The sequence below is a fragment of the Pleuronectes platessa genome, chromosome 1, assembly GCF_947347685.1.
Source record: "Pleuronectes platessa chromosome 1, fPlePla1.1, whole genome shotgun sequence".
NCBI lineage: Eukaryota > Metazoa > Chordata > Actinopteri > Pleuronectiformes > Pleuronectidae > Pleuronectes > Pleuronectes platessa.
The window spans coordinates 24,986,560-25,008,308 of record NC_070626.1 but is presented as its reverse complement, the minus strand read 5'-3'; the positions used below and the strand labels follow the sequence as shown (position 1 = coordinate 25,008,308).

Below are 21,749 nucleotides of genomic sequence, written 5' to 3'. Positions count from 1 at the left end.
GTCTCTATCTATCTATCTATTTATATATATCTGTCTGTCTGTCTGTCTGTCTGTCTGTCTGTCTATCTTTAACTACTTGTTTGTTTACAGAGGTCCCTCAGTCTCAGTCTGGTATGCAGCCTGTGGCTCAGCTCAGTTTAGCTCAGCTTGGTTCACTTTTCCTCGGCTCAGCTCGGCTCGGTTCAGCTTTGACTCGGTTCGGCTCGGCTCAGACCGGGCAGCAGCAGCAGCAGCTCCTCCGTCAGACGTGACGTCGCCGCTCGTCTGAACTTGGCCAAACTTCCCTCTCGACTCTGGAAGAAAACACCGAGCAGCAGGAGCCTCAGTGTCCGGGCGGGAGTCTCGGAATGTGCCGTCGCTCGCGCTTCGACGCCGCTTCTCTCCGCCGACATGTCGACGCGGTGGTCCCGCTGCAGCGACTCGTTCTCCGTCGTGGCGACTCTTTGTGTGGCGGTGTTACTGTGGAGGAGCTGCGGGTGCGCGGAGGACGATGAGGTGCTGGAGAGGAACCAGCTCTCAGAGTTTTACAGTAAGTTCTGCATCTGCTGCAGCTGCTTCTCCTTCGAGTGGCCTCCTGCTAAGCGACTCCACATCTTCTCCGTGTGGAGTTTTCCCTCGTGTTTTTCTAGCGTGCAGCGGTGAACTGGACAGTGAATGTGCGTGAAGAAAAACTCGATTAATCGTTTCAACGTGTTCCTCGTCGAGCTGGGCTCAGAGGTGGTTCTGAAATGACCCAGTTTCCTGGAGGGTCAGTGAACCTCTCACCAGACGCCTGGTTGCCTGTGGACAGTTTTGAGTTTTATTATCTGTGACTAATCATAAACTTTTATTATCTGTGAACAGTCATAATAATACATGAGCTTAATACAATCATCAAGACACACAAAGACTTTTATTTACTTTCATTCACTTTTACTTTCATTCACCAAACCAGATTTTCTTCTGGAATTAATTATCTCAAGAAAACCATATTGTTTTGAATAGATGTATGCAAGGAATATGTATTTTTAATTACATTGTATCAAGAAAACAATATTTTCCTAGAGTATTTCAAGAAAATCATAATTTCTTTACTAGTCTATTTTAAGAAAACTATATTTTTTCAAATACATTTTCTCAAGAAAACCAGATTTTCTTGTTTAGATTACATCAAGAAACATTTTTCTAAATACGTTCTTTCAAGTAAACCCTATTTTCCTTTTGTTAAAAGCCTTATATTTAGTTTATATGTTATAGACAAAATACCTGATTAATCCATCAAATAAATATTTCAATCTTTCAGTGTGCAACAGTGACCTGGAGGAAGTGAACACTTCTCCAGCTGTTTATCTCCTTGACTTTTGTATACAATAAGTATGCATCCTATGTTATGGCTGAATATCCAGTGGCTTTCCCTTCTTGTTTACACATGTCCATCCATCTTCCTCTCTCACACTCACAATCACGTCTACACTTCCTCCTCTGAATCTCTCACCCCTCTTCATACCTCCCTCTCCTCTGCTCGACTCACCCTCCTCTCCCTGCCCCTCACCAATCTCTCTCCAGAAAAGGGAATCTTCATCCTGGAGAGTGAGCCGCTGAAACGCTGCGTCACAGTGGACCGCACCAACCTGGTGCTGGAGGACTGCGAGCGGCCGACGCGCCGCATGCTGTGGAAGTGGGTCTCCCAGCACCGCCTCTTCAACGTGGGCACCAGCACGTGCCTGGGCCTCAACATGTCGGACCCCACGCAGCCCCTGGGCACGTTCGAGTGCGACATGGCCCAGCCCGTGTTGTGGTGGCGCTGCAGTGGAAAGATGCTGCACGGGGCGTCCCAGTGGAAGGTTGCCGTGGCCGGACGTTTGTTGGTAGTAAAGAAAAACTCTCATCATGTGTGGAAAAGGTACAACACAGCGAGAGAAGGGCCCTGTTCGTATCCATATGAAGGTAAACACCTGAAATGTCCTTAATTTTAATGCAACAGCTCATCAGTCATATTCAACAAGTTTTCAAAATGACTGCCGGGTGTTTTACTTGCAGATATCCACACTTTGTTGGGGAACGCACATGGCATGCCCTGCGCTTTGCCCTTTAAATACAACAACAAATGGTTCCACGAGTGCACGAGTGAGGGGCGTGAGGACCATCTGCAGTGGTGTTCCACCACCACTCGCTATGATGGAGCTGAAAGATGGGGCTTCTGTCCGGTCCAAGGTAAAACACAGACACTACAGATGCAGGAAGAAAATGTACACAAGTATGTGGACACCTCCCAACATTGTTATCCTCCCATGCACAAGTCCAAGGCCCACAATGAAGAACTGACCTAAACACAGCCCTGAACCTAAACCTGTAACCTTTAGGACCCTGATCGGACCTGGTATTAACATGTGTCCCAAGTGATCCGATCACCAGTGGTCAGTCACGTTCCCAGCACCACATCCGGATGTGGTCTGGGAAGCATGTGGCCACATTCTGCTCGCTGTGTGAACACAAATTCATCCGGGGCCACATAGGAAAGGCCGCCTTCTCAGCTGGCGTCCCCTGACCCGCTGAAGTTCCCACCACATTCTCTTTCACCCAACATCAATAATCAACTCTGTATCCCTGCTACATGTTTCCAGAAGATGGGAACACATGAATGCCCTGGAACCAGGATCATAGAGATGTGTAATAATTTAGTGGTTGGGTCACAACATACTTCTTACCATATAAAAATAGTTTTTTTCCCAGTGAGATTTGTTTTCGGTAAATTTCTAAATGTCTAACCATGTCTAAGTGCTCGTGAGCAAGGCACCTTACTCCCCCAACATCTGCTCCCCGGGATCCGTGCATGGCTGCCCACTGCTCTGTGTGTCCTGCTGTGTTCACCAGATGGATCAAAAGCAGAGGACGAATTTCCCCCCATTTGGATGAGTGTGTCTGTGCATGTGTGATGGATTAATAAATATATCTTATACCTTTAAAACTGCTCTGATCACAATGTCCTTTTATTGTCTCCCTTCACTCTCTTCCCATGTATACAAAATAATATCATGCCACCTCTTCACATATCAGTTTCCTTTTGCTTTTTAAAAAAAAATCATGCCTTTATTCATAGATTCCAGTTGTGAGCATTTCTGGGAGTCAAACCAGGAGCTGCACGCATGTTACCAGTTCAACCTGTACACCATCCTGACCTGGAGTCAGGCGCAGTCAACCTGCCAGGCCCAAGGGGGAAACCTGCTCAGCATCACCAGCTTGGCGGAGCACAGGTACATCAGAGGTAGGTACCTGGTTGGTTTAAAGATTACACAAAAACTACTGAGCAGATTTTCATGGATCCCCAAACACTTTTCACTGATTTGATTTCCATGGGAATAATTCATGGTCCTCATGGAGAAAGGCTTATTTAAGAGGCTGATTCCTATTACTGTGTTCAATTTGATTTAAAAATCTGGATCTAAATGTGGTTCATTTAAATGTGGATTCATAGAGGGGGAAACTTTTTTCAGCTGCTGCACTGTAGTAGAATGTGGTGCCAAAGCAAACAAAGGGCTGGACGTAGTGTTTTTGAATCACTATCTTTGACATTGCGAGATAGGGCCCTTGTCAGAGATATGTGCTGTGATGGGTTCCATTCCAGTTCATCCTCTCTCAAATGAAGTTTCCTCCTCTCTCTCTCTCTCCCTTTCAGTTATTTTATCTTCTTCAATGACCTTTTGTTTGATGTATCACTGTATTCTGCTCAGATGGGATTTGACATCGTTCAAAAGATGCATGTTTTTGTATCTTGCCTTAGATCGACTGGCAAGTGTGGGAGTGATGGTGTGGATTGGTCTTAACCACCTGAAGAACGGCCGTGGCTGGCAGTGGTCTGATGGAGCCCCTCTGTCATTGGTCAATTTTACCACAGGTACCGATTACTTGTTATATCCAAGAGCCAATTGTTCTGAAGATCCTTGGCAACAGTTTTATACTTGTAGCACAATGATTTCCCACACAATGCAGTGGTTATGATGGTTATTCTCTCTGGCCAAGGAAATCCTTAATTATTACAGTTATTAATAATAACTCTTGATCCTCCCATCACTGTGTTCCCATCAGCTCTGCCTGCCAGCCCTCTGAAGGACAACAGACAGTGTGGAGTGTACAACTCGGCCTACGAGGGTCACTGGCAGAGTCTTTCCTGTGAGTCTGCGCTGCCTTACATTTGTAAGAAAACACCCAACAACACCAGGAGAGCAGAGCCACTGGGTGAGAAACACACACACACACACGCACACGCACACGCACACACACACATTAACACCTGACAAACTCCCCTTCATCCTCACAGGTGTCTTGACTGTGTCAGAGGTAAATTATCCGTCAGAGGACACATTGTGCTTGAAACTTTGTTTTTAGCTCGTGGGCGGAACAGCTGCCCTGCACCTGGGGAGTGAACTCCTGACCCGTCTCTCTGCAGCGCCGTCGGCGGCAAGACCAAAACAATGTCTGCTGTGAATGTGTGTTGTTATTTTTGTCTGCGCTCTTCTGATTTCTCCTCCTCCTCTCCTGATTCTTCTTCCTCTCACAGAGAATTGGCAGTATATCCATACGGAGTGTGCGAATGGCTGGTGGCCTCATAACGGCTTCTGCTACCGAGTCCTGTCAGACTCAGAGGGAGGAAGCTGGGAGGAATCTACCGGGGCCTGCAGCTCCCAGGGCGCTAACCTCACCAGCCTCAACTCACTGTCTGAGGTGGAGGTGCTGCTGAAGCTGCTGGCTAACTGTAAGGAGCATCGTGCAAAAACGGACGACATGGTTTTCTGTTAGATACTTTTGGGATATGTAAACTCTATATATTTGTGTAAATTCCCTTTTGTGTGTCTATCTCCATGTTTCTCAGTTTCTGGGGACGGCCTGGAGGTGTGGATCGGTCTTCGGAAGCCGGCGACATCGCCGATGGTGGAGTGGTCGGATGGCTCACCGGTGACTCTCACTCTCTGGCATCAGTATCACCCTCCTCGCAACCTGACGGATGCAACGCTCTGTGCCAAAGCAGACAGGAAGGTGGGAAACCTTCAGGATGCCTCAGGGCCGACATACAGAGACAAACAATCATGTTCACATTCACATAGTCACAGATAGTCTCCAGTTAACCTGACCCCAATGTCTTTTGACTGTACACACAAAGAACATGCAAATTCCCCACCCCTTAAGACGTTAAATGTTCCATTATTGAAGACAACGCAAAGCATCATGTGTCTAATTTGAGAAGCTGGAACCATCAAATAACTTTAACGGAATGAAATGATATCCAGTAATCATTTTGTTCTTGTTAAGCAGTAGATTAATCATCAGATTATAACAGCTCTGATCCTTTTTCAGTGTTTATCGTAATGTTTGTAATCGTTTGTCGGTTGCTCTCCTTTCACAGAAAGGGACCTGGCTCTTAGCGTCATGTGACGAGCGACTGCCGGCTGTGTGCAGAAGGCGGAGCCAGAACCCAGGTCATCCCTCTGGATCCTGGGACGAGGATTGTCCTGAGGTAGGCGCACGAATGCACATGCACATTTGTTTAGATCCACTGGCTGAAGTGCCTTTGAGCAAGAAGTGGAAACTAAATTTGATTGTCTTATTGTCATCTGATAAAACTTTAACCACAATGTGGTAAATCAAAGAGCAGCGGTAACATCTACAAGCACAAGATGCATATCAAGGGCCAGCATGAAACCACATTTACTTTCAATAGAACAGCATTTTTATTTAGATCTGCACCAAACTGCATAAAACCCATAAATATCAGTCCCTTTAACATGCTGGATTTTTCATCAAGAAAACTTCAGAAAAAGAAAAATTCACACTATGAATTATTCTCTGAGAAATCAATGAAAATGTTTTTAAAAAGCCCTCACAATGTTAAAGAAAGTATATCCTGCATCTGCCCCCTGATCTGGACCTGCACCAAAATCTATTATTAACGGGTTCTTCCCAACCCCTAACCACATCCTTCCTCCAAGTTTCAGACAAACAAACATGTCGCTGCACATGCATGAAACCGGCTGATGTTTAAAGTTTTGCTCTCGCTTCCTCCTAGCTCCTCACATAGCCGAATGAATTGCAAGAAAATCCGATTTGTTGACATTTTAATTCTGTGTCCACTGGACCACACGGATGACGTGCTGAGCTGCATTACAATAGCTCCATACAGAGCAGGACGTGCACCAGGAGGAGCCACACGCCTGCTGCAGCTCGACTTCTGAGCACGTTGCCCCCCCCACCCCCCCCCAACCCTTCAAAAGCACAATAAGCTGATTCACTGGACTGCTGACGTATTGTCTGGCATTCATGTTGCTCTTTGACTCTGTTTACAAGAAAATATCAGACTCCTGACTCATCGGGCTACTGCTCTGGAACATGAGTCAAAAAATATGGCCCTGAAGGCACGATATGAGTGGACATGCTCGAGCAGTGGCTGTTGATCCCTGTGTGTTTTTTAAGCAAACAAAGCTGTATTAATACTTTGATCTCGATAGTGTCTGTGTTGTGAGATGGCTCAGTGCAAGTGAACGATGTGAAGTGGTTTCCTTGTTGTTAAAATGTCTGTCAGCCGGATATAAAGGATTTCACACTCCAGTTTTAAAGAAAGACTTGAATTGTAACTGTATGTAAATGTTAGTGTTGGCCTCTGGAGCCCGAGTATGGAGAGGACGGGGGGGTAGATGGGTGACCACACCATCTCACACAGGCGAGGATTTGGTGGATTTGACAATTTTTCTATTGTAGAGTCAACATTATTGTTGAGTTTTGGAACTGATCCCAAAAGGAAACATTTAAAGGTTCTTAAACTACAAAGTGAATATTTATTTTGAGCAGTGTGGCTGTGTGGATGTCACGCTCAGTCACTTTGCTCCAGACAGATATCTCAACAGTGATTGGATAGATCGTTAAATACATTAATGAAGACGAGAAGTTTGATTTCTAACGACCGGTGATCCTGTGACTTCAACTGTTGTTGCTGTGAGACGTGCTTTAACAGACAGTCCTGAGGGCATTCATTCTAGCACCTTCTCTTATAGCGCCATCATCAGGGCAAAATTTAAACTAAGAAAATATTTTGGCTCATACCTTAACTATTGAAGCAGAAGCGAAAGCTGATTTAAAATCTCAAATCTCACCAGACTGGTTAATGCTATAAGAGCCACAGCCCTTAATAGTTTGACTAGTGAACTATGATATGTTATGTTTTTGTAGTTTATTTATGGTGAAGAAAAGATTTATATTGTTATAACCTATGACAGGTGATAGTAAGATTGAGAGAAGTCAGTGGAAGTTTGGCTCGACACAAGTTTTCCCCTGTGTGATATGTAAAGGAGTAAACGAGTAAAATCTTCTTTCATTGTAAATCTGCAGCTCATTGATTCATTCAGATCAGATCTGTAAACTCAGACTGACTTGAACAATATAGAACAAGACTGCAGCAACTTTATAAATACTACTTATATGAAGTTGTTTCATTAATGTGTTGTTTTTATTTCTGCAGGGCTGGAAGCGACACGGTCACTCCTGCTACACGGTGACGAGCCACGAGCAGAGCTGTGAAGATGCACAGATGGGGTATTACTGCAAGGCTCCTCTTCTTACTGTGGAAAACAGGTGATTTATTGTGTAAAGGATTTATTAGGATGACGTGTTCTTAACAATAAATTCTGTTTATTGCAACAAAGACTTTCTGTCTCCTCTTCGTCACGTCGGCAGGTTCGAGCAGGCGTTTGTCAACAGTTTGCTGAGTGAGAGAGGAACCAACAGCAGCTTGTATTACTGGATCGGCCTCATGGATCACAGGGAGACAGGAGAGTACAGCTGGCTTCTTCACAACAGTTCCTCTCTTCCCCTCACCTTCACAAACTGGAACAAACATCAGCCAGGTAGCCTGTGTTTGAATCAAAATATGATTTGCAAATCACAACTCTGTGTGTTTACGCTCCTGCTGTCCCTGTCCCTGTCCTCAGCCAGTAGCGGCGGCTGTGTTGCGATGTCAGGTGGACCCGCTCTGGGTCACTGGGAGGTGAAAGACTGCAGGTCCTTCAGAGCCTTGTCGGTGTGCAAGCAGAGTGTGAGCAGCTACCACGATCTCCAGCTGCCAGAGCACCACATCGACGCTCACGCCCCCTGTCCTGCAGGCTGGGAATCACAGTCTGGGCTCCTCGACTGCTTTAAGGTTGGATCATCTTTTCTCTCTGCTCCTCGCTCCTCTCTGTCCTGAGTCACGATTCAGATTCATCCGCCAAGCTTCATCACTTTTTTCACTCAGCTTGTGTGAGGGGATGTAACTTAGATTAAACCACAGAGTGAATATAAAGATGGATGACGTGTCTCCACTTCCTCCCACTATCCAGAAAGGAAGATAAAATAGCCACAATTTAAACACTTGCGTCAATAATGTAATTTGGAGCCAGATTCTGCACAGTAGTGATCGAGCTGTGGAGCCCTGGTATCGTGATCCTGTCTTTGCACACACTCCTCTGATCGTGAGTCAGTCTCAGCTTTCATTCATGACGTTCCTCTCTGTTTTATACCATCAAATAACAAATTAAAAGCAAAACTTACTGGATAAATGAAGACTTGAACATATCAGTTTGATAAGTGCTACCTAAAATGACAGAAATCATCTTTGAGATCATCTTCTCAGGAAATACACAGAATATAAATCAAAATATACAGGAAGAAAAAATCTGTTTCAATATGTGTGATCCATTTCTGCAGTTTGTTGTCCACTGATCCTGGGGCTCTGTGCTGACAGTATGCGTTTGCTCCTCTAGGTGTTCCACATCGAGAAGGTCCTGATGAAACGCTCGTGGGTGGAAGCAGACTTCTTCTGCCAGGCCCTCGGGGCTCAGCTCGCCAGCTTCTACCACCATGAGGAGCAGGTGTTTGTTAAGCAGCTGCTCAGTACCATGTTTAAAGGGTTGGTACAGCCCTCTGGGCCTCGTGCATGCAGGAATGTTACATAAGCTGATGAACGCATCAGTTGAGACAGTTTTTTTTTCATTTAATGCACATAAGTCAGCGAAGACGGAATACATTTGTTTTACTCTGTCACAAATTATGTTTCTACGGGGAAACACGACTTCAAGAAATCACAGATAACAGTTTTTTTTGTATCTTTTGTAGAATCAAGTGTGAAATAGTGTCAAACTATATTTTGTATAGACTGTGAGATGATTAGATTGAACAAATCCATTTGATATATCTGAATATACATCTCAGGAATCTCTGCTGGGACCTTGTCCCCATCACAGGACAGCAGTGGCTAGTTTTCCCCCAGCTAGCATTTCTACTATTGTCCTCGCTTCGTTTTGTTTTGTTTCTCATTTCACAACTCTATAAAGTGGCCTTTAAAGGAACAATAAAAATCAAAGCTATTATTATTATCATTCGGAATTTACAGAAAAACAAAAGGCACTATATCAACTAAACAGTTATCTGTAAAGTTATTATTTTTGTCTTACTCTGATTATTTATTCCCACACAACTGGACTGAATTCTTCCATAATGTGCTGGTGAAGTATTTTAACAACTGTTTCAGTGTGATTTTTCTTCTGCTCCTCTCGTTCCAGAACGCAGGGTCGCTGGTTCTGGGTGGGTTTAAACAAGAGAGACCCTGAATATCCCGGAGCCTGGGAGTGGTCCGACGGCTCCCTTGTAAGCCCACAGCCACGTCCACTAAGGTGTCTCATTTACCCTCATTTAAATTCAGATTCATCCATTACAGGATTTTGTCTTGTGCAGGTGGTGACGTCCTTCATAGAGGATAAGAACGAGGAGGACGACAGGAGGGACTGTGCCGTGTACAGTGACCTGACCGACGTTCTGACGCCACAGCCCTGTGACACCAGACACGAGTGGGTCTGCAAGGTGCCCAGAGGTGAACACTCTCACCCTCACTACTCTCCACACTGGCTTAAAACGATCAACACCAGACTCCTCTCATAGGATTTCACTAAACTCTGATCTATTTCGCAGGTGAAAAACTGAAAAAACCCTACTGGTACACTGAGGGTGAGTATAACACTTAGATTATTTGCTTTTGAAAGACACAAACTTTGCAATCTGTTGAAGTGTTTATGAAATAAAGCAACTAGGAAAGATATGACCTTGGTTTCTACAAATCTACAATGTGAAGACTCAAGGTGATGAAACAGCTTTTTATTAGCAGCTAACTGAAAAGCTTAATGTTTTATACACTTGTAAACGTGTTAGTATGAACTTAATATTATATATATCTTTATTTCTACCCCCACCTCTACCTTTTGGGGAGTTTTTGGGAAACAGCACCAGTCCTAACATTACATCAATTCATCATAGCCACTGTTAAACTACTTTTAAAACTGTCATCCGTGCTCCGCCGCAGAGAGCGAGCCCTGGGTGTTTTACCGTGGAGCTGAGTACCTGCTGGCGAAGCAGCCGTTTGACTGGGACGCTGTGTCTCTGGCCTGCCAGATGATGGGATCCTACCTTCTGTCCATTCACTCCAGGGAGGAGCAGCACTTCGTAAAGGAACGCTTGCGGCGGGTGTGTTACAGCTGCCACTCATATAATGTACACAGAAACCCAGAAATTCAGTATTGTCACTATTCTATTATTTTATATTCAGTCTTGCTATATATGCTGTTTAAAGCACCTTTGTGTGCAGGTTAAGTGATTTAAGAAATGAGAATCTTGTGATAAGAGAATGTGAATAGTAAAACAATTTGAGACTAATGCACACACTGTACGAATAGCAATATAACTTATCTGTTGTACAGTACACGTGTGTCTTAAATGATTATCTGTACATTTCTACGGTAAAATATGATTAAGACATATAGGATGTCAGTAGTTTTACAAGTAATACATGTTTTTCGCAATGTTTAATTTCTATGGCAGACTATTTAAGAATATTGTTTTCATATCAATAACTACTTCAATTGACAGGACAATTCAACTCATTAACAAAGTAGAAACATGTATTTAGAAAGTCTGTCTTTGCTCGTGTTAAAGCAAAGTATTAGCTCTAAGTGCACAGCCAAAGAAATGTACACGTGCTCGAACAAGTGTGAACACAACTGAACAAGTGTGAACACTCATCCCTCATACAACCTCAAGTGTTTACAGACACACACTGAAAAGCTGAAACGCTCCTCATATGTTGACACGTTCGTGCTCGAGCGCCTTTGCACACAGGGAGCAAGAAAAGGGCCGATTGTTTGGCCGAAGCCTACTGGACCCGACTAAAGAAATCTCTTGTGGTGTCGGGGCTTGTGAGGGATAAAGGGAACAAAACGAGGCGATGAAAGACAGTGAAGCACTTGCCAAGGAGAGCCCCTGAATGGCCGCTCATGTCAGAGGGGCTCTGAAAAAAACATCCAGCTCAGTGAGGAGAGGATTTCAAAGGAGGAGGGTTAAAGTAAAGTTCTTTTTCCATCCCCCTCTCTCTCTCTCTCTCTCTTTCATTCAGCTCTCCCTGGGCCCGACTGAGTGGTGGATCGGCCTGTCCGTTGGGCAGCCAAGAGAGGACGTCATGTGAGTACATTCAGGAGCTGTTCGAAAAGAGAAGTGAAAATGTAAAAAAAACACCCTCACATTGTTTAAGAAAGTTAAAAAAAAAGTACTTTATCCATTAACTGATCTGGATCCGGATCAAAATTGTGATTAATTCTTTCCTGGCCTGTACAACATCCTTCCCCTTAGTTCTGTGGAAATCCACATGCAAAAATAAACATGCAAGCCAGCATACAAACTGATAGGGGCGAAGACCTCCTTGACGGATGTAAGAGAAAATGAAAAGCTTTGGAATATATATGTTTTTATCTGTTGCCATCATTTTTGTTCTTCCCATTTATTATAAATTCAGTCGATACCACTTTTCCTGTGCGTGCTCTTATGATCACATTAAACATACTATTTCAGTCGCAAGCAGATGTCTGTTGCTACAATATTGGGCGATAAAAGAAACAAAGTTCTTGATCAGTTTCATGAAGATCAGAACATCCGCATGGACTTCAACAGAGAATCTATACATTTGTTTGCAGGTGGACCGACAAGACAGAAGTAGACTTTCAGAACTGGGCTCAAGAGGTTGCTGGCCAGAGGAGAAAAGGATTGTGTTTCACCATGTCCTCTTCAACGGGTAAACACACATGCAGAATAACACACTGATAAATGCACTGTGTACTTGCACATGCTAGACTAAGGTGAGGTTTTTGTGGCGTGTTGCAGGAAAGTGGTCAACGAATAAATGCAGCGATGTCCACGGCTATGTGTGCAAGAGAAAGACTGCGTCTGTGTTGGAAACGCCCAGGGAGCCGCACTACATCGGAGGATGTCCGGAGAAATGGTTGTACTTCGGACACAAGGTTCAGACACACACTTGCTCATGTACACACACACACACACACACACACAGTGCCTCAGGTTACTGGGGAGTATCTGTCTGAGAAATTACACCTTAAGTGAAGCCGAAGTGCCTGAAACCTGTATTCTCTTAAATGACCAGCTGAGGGCGACTCCACTGTTTTGAGAAAATGAGTGCAGTTAATGTCTATGAGAAAATGACCTTAACCCTTCTCACTTGATTTATAACATCATTAGGCATTTTCCAAAGAAGTTCATGGTTTCACTCTCTAGTTTCAAATATTCTCCAATACAGCATGATGATCATTTTCTAAATGATGTTCCCATTAGGACTCAAATAGTCGATAAAGTACAATATGCATTGAGGCATGGATAACGTGTGATTGACAGCTAGTACCGTCCAATGAGTGCAGGTCGCAGGTGGGGGATTATTGTCTTTAAATTACAACATAGCAAAAGACACTTCCTGTAACATAAACTATTTATTAGCCAACAAATGTAAGTACATTAATAAACACAAATGTCTTTATATCACCTTAAAACTACATTATACTGTTTGATAAAGCATTTTTTTCAGTTCATATAATGCTAAGAAATCCAAAGTGTTATTGTTTTTGAATGATTACTGAAAATAGCGTCTCATTTTACTGCGTTCTCCCCACGGATCAGGTCTAAAATAGTCACAGGCGCCTCTGGGACTGAAGCAGAATGTTTATATTTACATACAATGTTCCTAGAGTGAAAAAAACCCAACTGATGATGTTCAAGCTGAGTCAACCTCAGTTAAGACTAAAACCCTCTGATCTTCTCTTAAATCATCGAGCTTTAGATCTAAACATGTAATTTTCATGTCAATATATGCTGACTAAAGTGTTCATTAATGTACATTTTTGCATTTACTTACAATATTTGTTGATAGGAATTTCTTATGACCAAATTTGTATTAGTTAATCTACAAATGACATATATATATCATTTAATAAATAAAATCTCTGTATAGTAAATGCATGTTTTAGACACAATCTAATTTAGGTGAAAAAAATACAAATTTAATAGAATATCAAATATGTACACATTCATATCCATGTATGAGCGTAATAGTGTGACCCAATTAAACATTTTAAATCAAATTCATTTGGCGTATTAGATATATTCTTAGCCTCCATTTATATAAACATATAATATATTTATAAAAAGTTTATCAACACATTTTCCAATAAGACAAATCATCAGGTTGAAAATTAATTCAAAACATTGAAGTAACTTAATAGTTATATGGATCTTCATTAATTTATTACTCTGCTGCACCAGATGAAAGCCACTGCCTTGAAATAGATTTGGTCTTTAGTAGAACTATCATTGTTCTGCATAATAAACTACATTTAAAGCCTTGAAATATGGATGGATGTCCTTTTTTTAATGTCTTTATTAGAGCGCTGACAGGATAGAGAGGGAAGTCACAGAGATGAGAACAACATAAAACAAAGTTTCCTGGCTGTGGTTCAAGGTCGATGCCTAAAAGCCCCAGTCCATAAACACTGGTGTTAAAGCATACTGTTATCAACCGCCTTTATGAGCACAGTAAAGAAGAGAATGTCACCTTATTGACCTTTAACCACAGGAGGCACCTATTAGACGAGTTCTGACAGTGAGAGGTAAATAATTATTAAATGAATAATTTTATATTCATGTTCGTGTGTTTGTGTGTGTGTGTTTGTGTGTGTGTGTGTGTGTGTGTTGACAGTGTCTCTTACTTCACCTGCCTGACAATCCAAAGGATGGAAAGAGTTGGAAGGATGCCCAGTCCATCTGCTCGTCTTTCCAAGGCTCACTGGTCGCTATAGAAAACGAGATTGAACAAGGTAGTTAAAAGTTCACCCACCTGATGAGATGCAAACATCATCAAGACAAGATCACATTGTTTAATATCAAAACTTATTGTAAAATTAATGTAAAATTGTCATTTTCCTTTCCACCAACATTTCCCCAGCCTACATCACCATGCTGATGCAGGGCAGCTCTGTAGGCGTGTGGATTGGTCTTGGTGATGGAGACATCATGAGGTGGACCAATGGGAAATCAGTCAGCTTCACCAACTGGTCTCCAGTTGAACCGAAAAGCTTCCTCACAGTAAGCTCCTGTGAACTGACCTGACTGTTGGATATCTACTTATTTGTTGTGTGTTATTATTATGTGTATTTGTGTCGATGTTTAGTCGATTTTAAGAAATCATGTTTATTTCGTCTGTTTGGAATGATGAGTGGTTTTTAATACCACATTAGATATGATTCTTAGCCACTGTGGACCTCTGAGCAGCTAGTCAAAGCATAGACTGTATATAAAGATGGACGATGAGTTTCCACCTCCTCCCACAATCCAGAAATGTAAAATATATACAATACCAACGCTGCCATCTTGTGCCGGGTATGATTCCCTGTTTTTGTAGTATATAGTAAATAATTAAATTTAAAGCCGACCTCTTTATAAACAGTCAGATTCAGGGGTGGGAATCAGAGCTACAGCTTTGTCATTGTGACTGGGACAGCAACAGATCATTCAACCAGCAGACCGTGAGATCCAAGTCCTCTAAGACCTGGTTTTAACAACCTGTGCAAACACCAAACAGATCCTGACGTGTCACATCAGTGAGCTGAGACAGCATGTGTTCATGAAATGGGTCTGTGTGCATCTGTGTGTTTATCTGTTGCATATTCACTCCCAGGAAAGTGACTGGCTCAGTGGATTCGCCAAAGAGCCGTTGTGCATCGTTCTGTCCAACAACCACAACTTCCACCTGACGGGAAAGTGGTACGATGAGAAGTGCAGTGAGACTGGGTATGGCTTCGTCTGTCAAAGACCTCAAGGTGAGATCCTGTTGGTTATTCTCTCTTTGGTTTTACTTCGTCATTATCTGTCTTTCATCTCCTCTCTGGGGGGTTTTCAGCACATCTGCTTTTCTCCTTTTTGCTGCCAGCTTCTCTCTTCAGCTCCAGCGCTCTGATGCTGAATGGCCTCTCATAAGCTTCCCCTATGACTTCTCCTTTTAACTCTGCACGTCGTAAAAAAACCTCCTTGAAGTGTGATATAGAGTTGTGACGGTTTGTTTTCCCCACGGTGAGAAATTTAAGAAAATTAAAGCAACACTATGATTCTTTTACCGAGCAACAGCGCCCTCTGCAGCCACACGTGTTGAATAACTCTGTTTGATTCTGTGACCGAACGATGAAATGGGTTTTCACGTAGAGAAAAAACAAAGCCAGTCCATCTCTTGAACAGAGCTCTTACTGTCTAGTCCCACTCACAACCAAATGCTGGATATTACCCATGATCCCCGGCTTCATGAATCAGAGTAGCTGCTGCTGTAACAAATCGACCAAACTCTGTTTAGAATTCTTCATATTTAAAAAGTTTCCTCGCTGCAAATTGGAGAAAAACTCTCTTTTTAATGACCTTTGTCTTTTTAACGTATCCACAGTTCAGCATTCCTCTTGCTGGACCTGATTCTGCCAATTTAAGCTGTGCCGATCAGTCGGTTTTCCTTCTTTATAAAGAGTCAAACATGTGAAACTATTCCTTTGTTGTAATGAGTGACAGTCATTATCGTCCTTAAAGGGATAGTTTACCCAAAAATGAAATTCAGTCACTATCTACTCATGACTATTCAGATGGAGGGGGGGGGGGGGGGCTGAAGTGTTTGAGTCCACATTGGTTTCAGGGGTTAATAGCGTTGCAACCAAATCCAATACAATTGAGGTCAATGGTAACCAGTTCTTCAAACGTAAACTTGTAACGTATTGAATTTGGCTGAGAACCGTTTTTGAGTGAACTATCCCTTTAAGTAATCATCCTGATCTCTATCTCACCCCCCACCTCTCTTGTTTTGTTACAGATACATCCAAACCCCCCACCCACTCCTATCACCACCCTCTCCCTGATAATATTGAGTACAGGAGCCGCAGCTACAAGGTTGTGTCTGGCAACATGAGCTGGTACGACGCCATGCACCTGTGCATAGAGAATGATTCTGACCTAGTGAGCATTACAGATGCCTACCACCAGGCTTTCCTTACTGTCCTTGTCAATAGATTGGCAGTCCCCCACTGGATTGGGCTGTATAGTCAAGACGTATGTACCCTCTCGTCAAATATGTTCTGTATGATTCTGCATCGTGTGTGTCTTCTGTTTGTTTGCGCCAGCGATGTGGTGTTGTGTGTGTTTTTGCTTTAATAGAGGTAGTTTTTAAAGGAATAGTTTGAAACTTTGGGAAATACACTCATTTACTTAATTTTCAAAGGACATGGTTACGATACCACTCTCATGTCTGGATGGTAAATACAGAGCCACAGCCAGCAGCATTAATATTTTATCACTTTATCACCAAAAACCATCATATTGTAGTTTGCAGGAAGTTATATGGTGGTCATTTTCTTGACTGGGAGCAGTGGTCTAATAGTCTCATTGTCATGTTATCGGTGGCGTCTAGTGTTGGCTGAGTTGTGATTTGACGAAATTTGATGAAAATCTTTATAAATATATAACTTTAAGCTAACGAGTAGACGACTAAAATGTCAGGTACCTCTCCCATGGAGTACGACAGCAAAATGTAGAAGTTTATCCTAAGTTAAATAAATACAGTTTGGTTAAGCTGCACTAGGATAAGATAAGCTTGGATGAGAAAAGATGAATTAAGATTTGCTATCTATGCCATGAATGCATTGGCTTTAGGAGAACATGAGATCGGGATTGTTGTGTAACTTTCAGCAAGAAATCAAGAATGTGTATTTGCCCAAAGACTATTTCTTTAATTCTGGTTATTGAACATGAACTGCAGAAAATACTCATCAGCATGCATGAGTTTAATTTTAAAAAGGTAGTTCAATACTTTCTGTTTTTCTTTTAATGAAAGCATGGTTTGTGAATGACATATGATCAACATCTTAAACTGGCAAATGTTGCCTGTTCTTAAATGTTTTAAGATTTTTATTTCTTTAGACTAATGTGTACACACAGAAGCGTTCTGGCTTGAAGAATATAGTTTGGAAAAAAATCTTACTAGAAGGAAACATGTTACTCACAGGTCTCAAGTATAAAGAGAAGTGTTACAAAATGTTCTAAAGACCATCTTCATTTTTTTTCTTCTGGCACTCTATCCACAGACATGTGGTTTCTGAAAGTCAGATTCATGTATCACGAGCCCTAATGGAAAGTCTTAGTCAGAGAGAGAAGTGATGTATTATAAGTTATAAACAAAAGCTGGGACACCTCTAGAAATAGTTTTTATTTAACTTTAATATTTCCATCACTGCAGAAAAACTGTACATTTCTTATTCCTTGAAAACGCAATTTTTCGGTTTTAAATTTACATGATTTTTATTTTTAACTTTGAACTACTGGTTTAACTACCTCTAGCTGTAATCAAACTAATAAGCAAGCTATTGTGCATGCATAGACTGACATCCACTGCTGCATTATAAGTTAACAGTGTTACAGGGAGAGTGCCACCACAGCTTGCGACCTCTTGACTGACGTACTTGTGACTGTGCTTCCTTACAGAGTGGCATCAATTACCAGTGGTCAGATGGCAGCGACACTGTGTACACCCACTGGGACGCAGCCGATGACGAAGACGACTTCCTGACAGGAGAGTGTGTGTACATCGATGTGGACGGAGGCTGGCGGAGAGCCGACTGTGAAACTCCGCTCCCAGGAGCCCTGTGTCACGTCTCCACACCGAGTCAGTGACACTTCAGTGAAAAGGAAAAATCTGAGTCTCGACACTGCGTCTGTTTCGTTTGTGTTAAAATACAACAATCTACCCTTTTGTCTCCTCCTCTCCCAGGCCATAAACCATTTACCTCCTATGAGGGAGCGTGTCCGTCCACGTGGGTGAAATTCGGACACGGCTGTTACAACTTTGAGCCTGTGGTGGACAAACTCACATTTGAAGAGTCGAGAGAGCACTGCAGGCAGAAAGGTAAGCGTCGATAAGGTGTGATTTTAATTATGGATTACATGTTTTATTTCTATTTTGAGTTTGTCTAGATGACGAAGATGTGATTTAAAAGATAAATTAAAGAATTGGCTGCCACATGGAATCCTTACTCCCCCTACAGGTCATAGGAGGAGCTGCTGAGACAAGGGTTAGGTTTTAGAAAACTGTGGTTCAGTTCTAACTCTGAAGGAAATTGATAAAAACAGTAAAATCCTTTAAAATTTATTTTAGTTGGATTTATATTGACCTTCCACACATCTTATCGAATTCTTAAGAAGTTTTTTAATTTTCCAAACATATCAATCTGTTCCTTGAGTTTGCTGTTATTCTGTCACTTCCCAGTCAACACCTCAGATGTCCTCACCATCGAGAGCGAGACAGAGAACCGTTTTGTGCTGGAGCAGCTGTGGTCATCGGGCCTGCGTCACCAGACCGTGTGGTTGGGAATGCACTTCAACATCGACAGTAAGAATCCATTAGTCTCCCTCTACCAATCAAATGATCCCAGTTCCCGGTAAACCCACGTGTTTTATCAAAACTGTTCCCTCTGTGCTTTTAGCTGATTCTATGTCCTGGGTGGATGCTTCACCTATGGATTACACCAACTGGCCTAATAAAGCCCCAGACTCCAAGCTGCTGACTGCAGATACCTGTGTGACCACCAGCGTGGGTGACGGAGTGTGGCACCTGTCACGGTGCAATGAGCGACTCGGCTTTGTCTGCAAAACCATCTCAGGTAAGTTGATATGGAAGCTATGGGACCTTAGGAAATATTATTGGTTTCTCTGCATTGAACACGTCCAACTTTTCTAGCTTTCTATTGAATGATGGTGTCAATAGAGACTTAAGAACATTGAGACAAACTCAGACAGATTCCAGAATAGTAGTAGTATCTCAAAGTTGTCAACCTTCTGAACCATCTTTAAGTTTAATAAAAAAAAGGCGAGTAAAGCTGATTTTTTTTTTTTTTATAAAGCACATATGTACTTCATAGAGTGGGTCACTGCTGCTGTTGAGAATGGACCTACAGGTACAAGTGTGTTGAGGTTTTATTCATTTTATGTCTTTCATACTGTTAGATGTGATTTTATTTAAATTTTATTTATATTTATAGTATAATTAGTTTTTCTTGTCTACGTTTGGGTGATCTCGCAAAGATAAATTCCAGTCAACTTCATTGATATGACAATAATACATTTTGAAATACATATCCATATATATATCAAATGTGGTCACAATTGCTGGAAATGCCCATAAACATTCTTATGTAAAATAAGGTTTTCTATTTTTTAGATTCTATTGATAATGATTAAGACGATATATGATAAGATATATTAAACCTCAGTGTATGTTTTCTTTTGTAGATGGAAGTTCTGAGGTGGAGGTGGAACCACTGAATGGTAAAGTGCATTTTCACTGGTTAATACATTTAAGACACAGTTAATGTGTCCTGTAGCTGCCATAAGCACAAGCGCAGTGCTACCTGTGCCAAGGAGCTGAGGTTTTTATCTGCATGTTTGTTATTTATGAGGATTATGCAAACATTTTCATTGATTTCTCAGGAAATAACTCAGATGTTGATGATCAAAATCTAGGATATTTAGAAGACTGATAATTACGAATGTGTGTAGTTTAGTGGAGATCCAAATAAAGATCCACATCTGGTGAATTTAAATGTTTTGAATTGAAACATCCTATCTTACCATGTTAAAGAAATAAAACAAAAAATCCAGGATCCACCTTCTTATCCAGAACTAGTAGGTTCTTCTTTGTGTCATGAACAACCCCTTCAAATAATGAAATGTCTGTCAGTAGTTTTCGAGTAATCCTACTGACAGACAATAACATATGGTAATGAAACATAACCTCCTTGGCAGAGATAAAAATAACTTTGTATTTTCATACATGTAATCAACCAGAGGGTGATCATACCACACATTAAAGCCTGACTTCTGTGTGTTGTGTGTTACAGGTTCACATCATGGCGTCGTTGCTGCAGCAGTGCTGGTGGCTGTACTCATCTTTGCCCTGCTGGCAGGAGCAATGTGGTTTGTGTACAAGAGGAACACTACGCGCTTTCGTGGGATGCCGATTCTGGGAAGTGCTTATTACAGACAAACGGGCTCCCAGTCTTTAGAGTCAGATGGAAATGTGCTGATGACGGACCTGGAGTCTCACTCAGGAGAATAGCACTCAGTGACTCCCCTTTCCTATTTCAAAGTGTTCTCCATCTCTCACCCACTTCCCCATCAGGTACGAATGCCACAAGACACTGTAAAGCTGTGACGCTGGCTCCTCAGGACAGTGGTGAGACGATGACGGCCAAATGTTTCTTTCGTTAATCTGAGGAAAGGATCCCAGTCAATCTCAGAATGCAGTTTTCATTTACTCAAACCATTTCAATGGGACATGTTTGTGAAGATATGTCCTGTGTTGACACTGAATATAATGCATTTGAATTTCTGTTGTTTGAAGTAGAGGAACAAAGTTCACACAAATGAAAATGTTGAAGAAGGGATGCTAGCGATCTTAAGATTTGTAAAGTTACTGAAACACTTGTTTGTCGGTTAGTAACAGGATTTAGTGTGATCGGTTAAAACTATATAGGAAAAGAATTTGAATAATAGGGAAATGTTTGAATTAATAATATTCAACCAGGTGGGGAAAATCCTGGCCAGGGTCAAAAGAAACGTACATTGTCATAAATAACCGACACATTGATGACGAAAAACTGAAAAATATACAAATTATATTTGTGATGTAATTTTGTACATTTAGTCGAGAATCCAGGAGCTGTAAGAGTTTTGTCAGTATTACTTATTAGTGTTACTTATCAGTATTTTTTTTTTACTTAATTTTTTAATATACTGCCTGTGTATTGATAACAGAGGTTTTATAAATATATATTCATCTGACAGAACATGTGTGAGGCATAACTGATGATTTGATTTATTTTTTTCACTGTTGTCTGTGGATGCTAAGCAAATTATGAGATTTATTTTGCACAACTCTGTTTTTAATAAAATTAAAAGTAGGCTTAATGGATGAGTGTTTGTTTATTTGAGTGTCCATATGGAGTGGCATTGCATTTTATATTTGGTCCAATGGTAACAATCAACATCATTGAGTTCTGCTTTGTCAGTAACAGAGAAGTTTAAGAAATAGAAGATATCAAGCACAAGTTCATTTGTCAGCACACAGCATGAGCATTATTTTAACTCAATACCACACATCTGAGCTCTGCAGTTGGTGGATGCTTAACAACAAAGTCCATGTCTTTAGTTGACAGAACTTACCGAGGTCTTGTAAAGGGCATAATCCTACAGAATTCCCAGGGATGTCCCAGGAAGTTTAAATAAAATATATCAAAGTGGAAACCAGGAAACCATTCAGACAGGTCTTCAATTTTATGTCATGT

At 41.7% G+C, this 21,749-nt stretch overlaps 1 protein-coding gene across 1 annotated transcript; it reads left to right on the top strand.

The window, feature by feature from the left end:
* Window positions 1–181: 181 nt before the first annotated feature.
* Window positions 182–21,372, top strand: pla2r1 (phospholipase A2 receptor 1). The gene is made up of 30 exons (XM_053445990.1): window positions 182–529; window positions 1,546–1,926; window positions 2,020–2,193; window positions 3,080–3,244; window positions 3,761–3,874; window positions 4,066–4,215; window positions 4,538–4,732; window positions 4,850–5,013; window positions 5,381–5,491; window positions 7,487–7,599; window positions 7,702–7,871; window positions 7,956–8,164; window positions 8,766–8,911; window positions 9,564–9,648; window positions 9,736–9,871; window positions 9,970–10,005; window positions 10,358–10,518; window positions 11,444–11,508; window positions 12,018–12,115; window positions 12,205–12,341; window positions 14,084–14,201; window positions 14,330–14,469; window positions 15,062–15,203; window positions 16,229–16,464; window positions 17,893–18,073; window positions 18,179–18,313; window positions 18,674–18,796; window positions 18,891–19,067; window positions 19,696–19,731; window positions 20,304–21,372. The coding sequence occupies exons 1-30, from the start codon at window positions 391–393 to the stop codon at window positions 20,519–20,521; spliced, it is 4,455 nt and encodes a 1,484-aa protein (XP_053301965.1). The 5' UTR covers window positions 182–390; the 3' UTR covers window positions 20,522–21,372.
* Window positions 21,373–21,749: the final 377 nt, after the last annotated feature.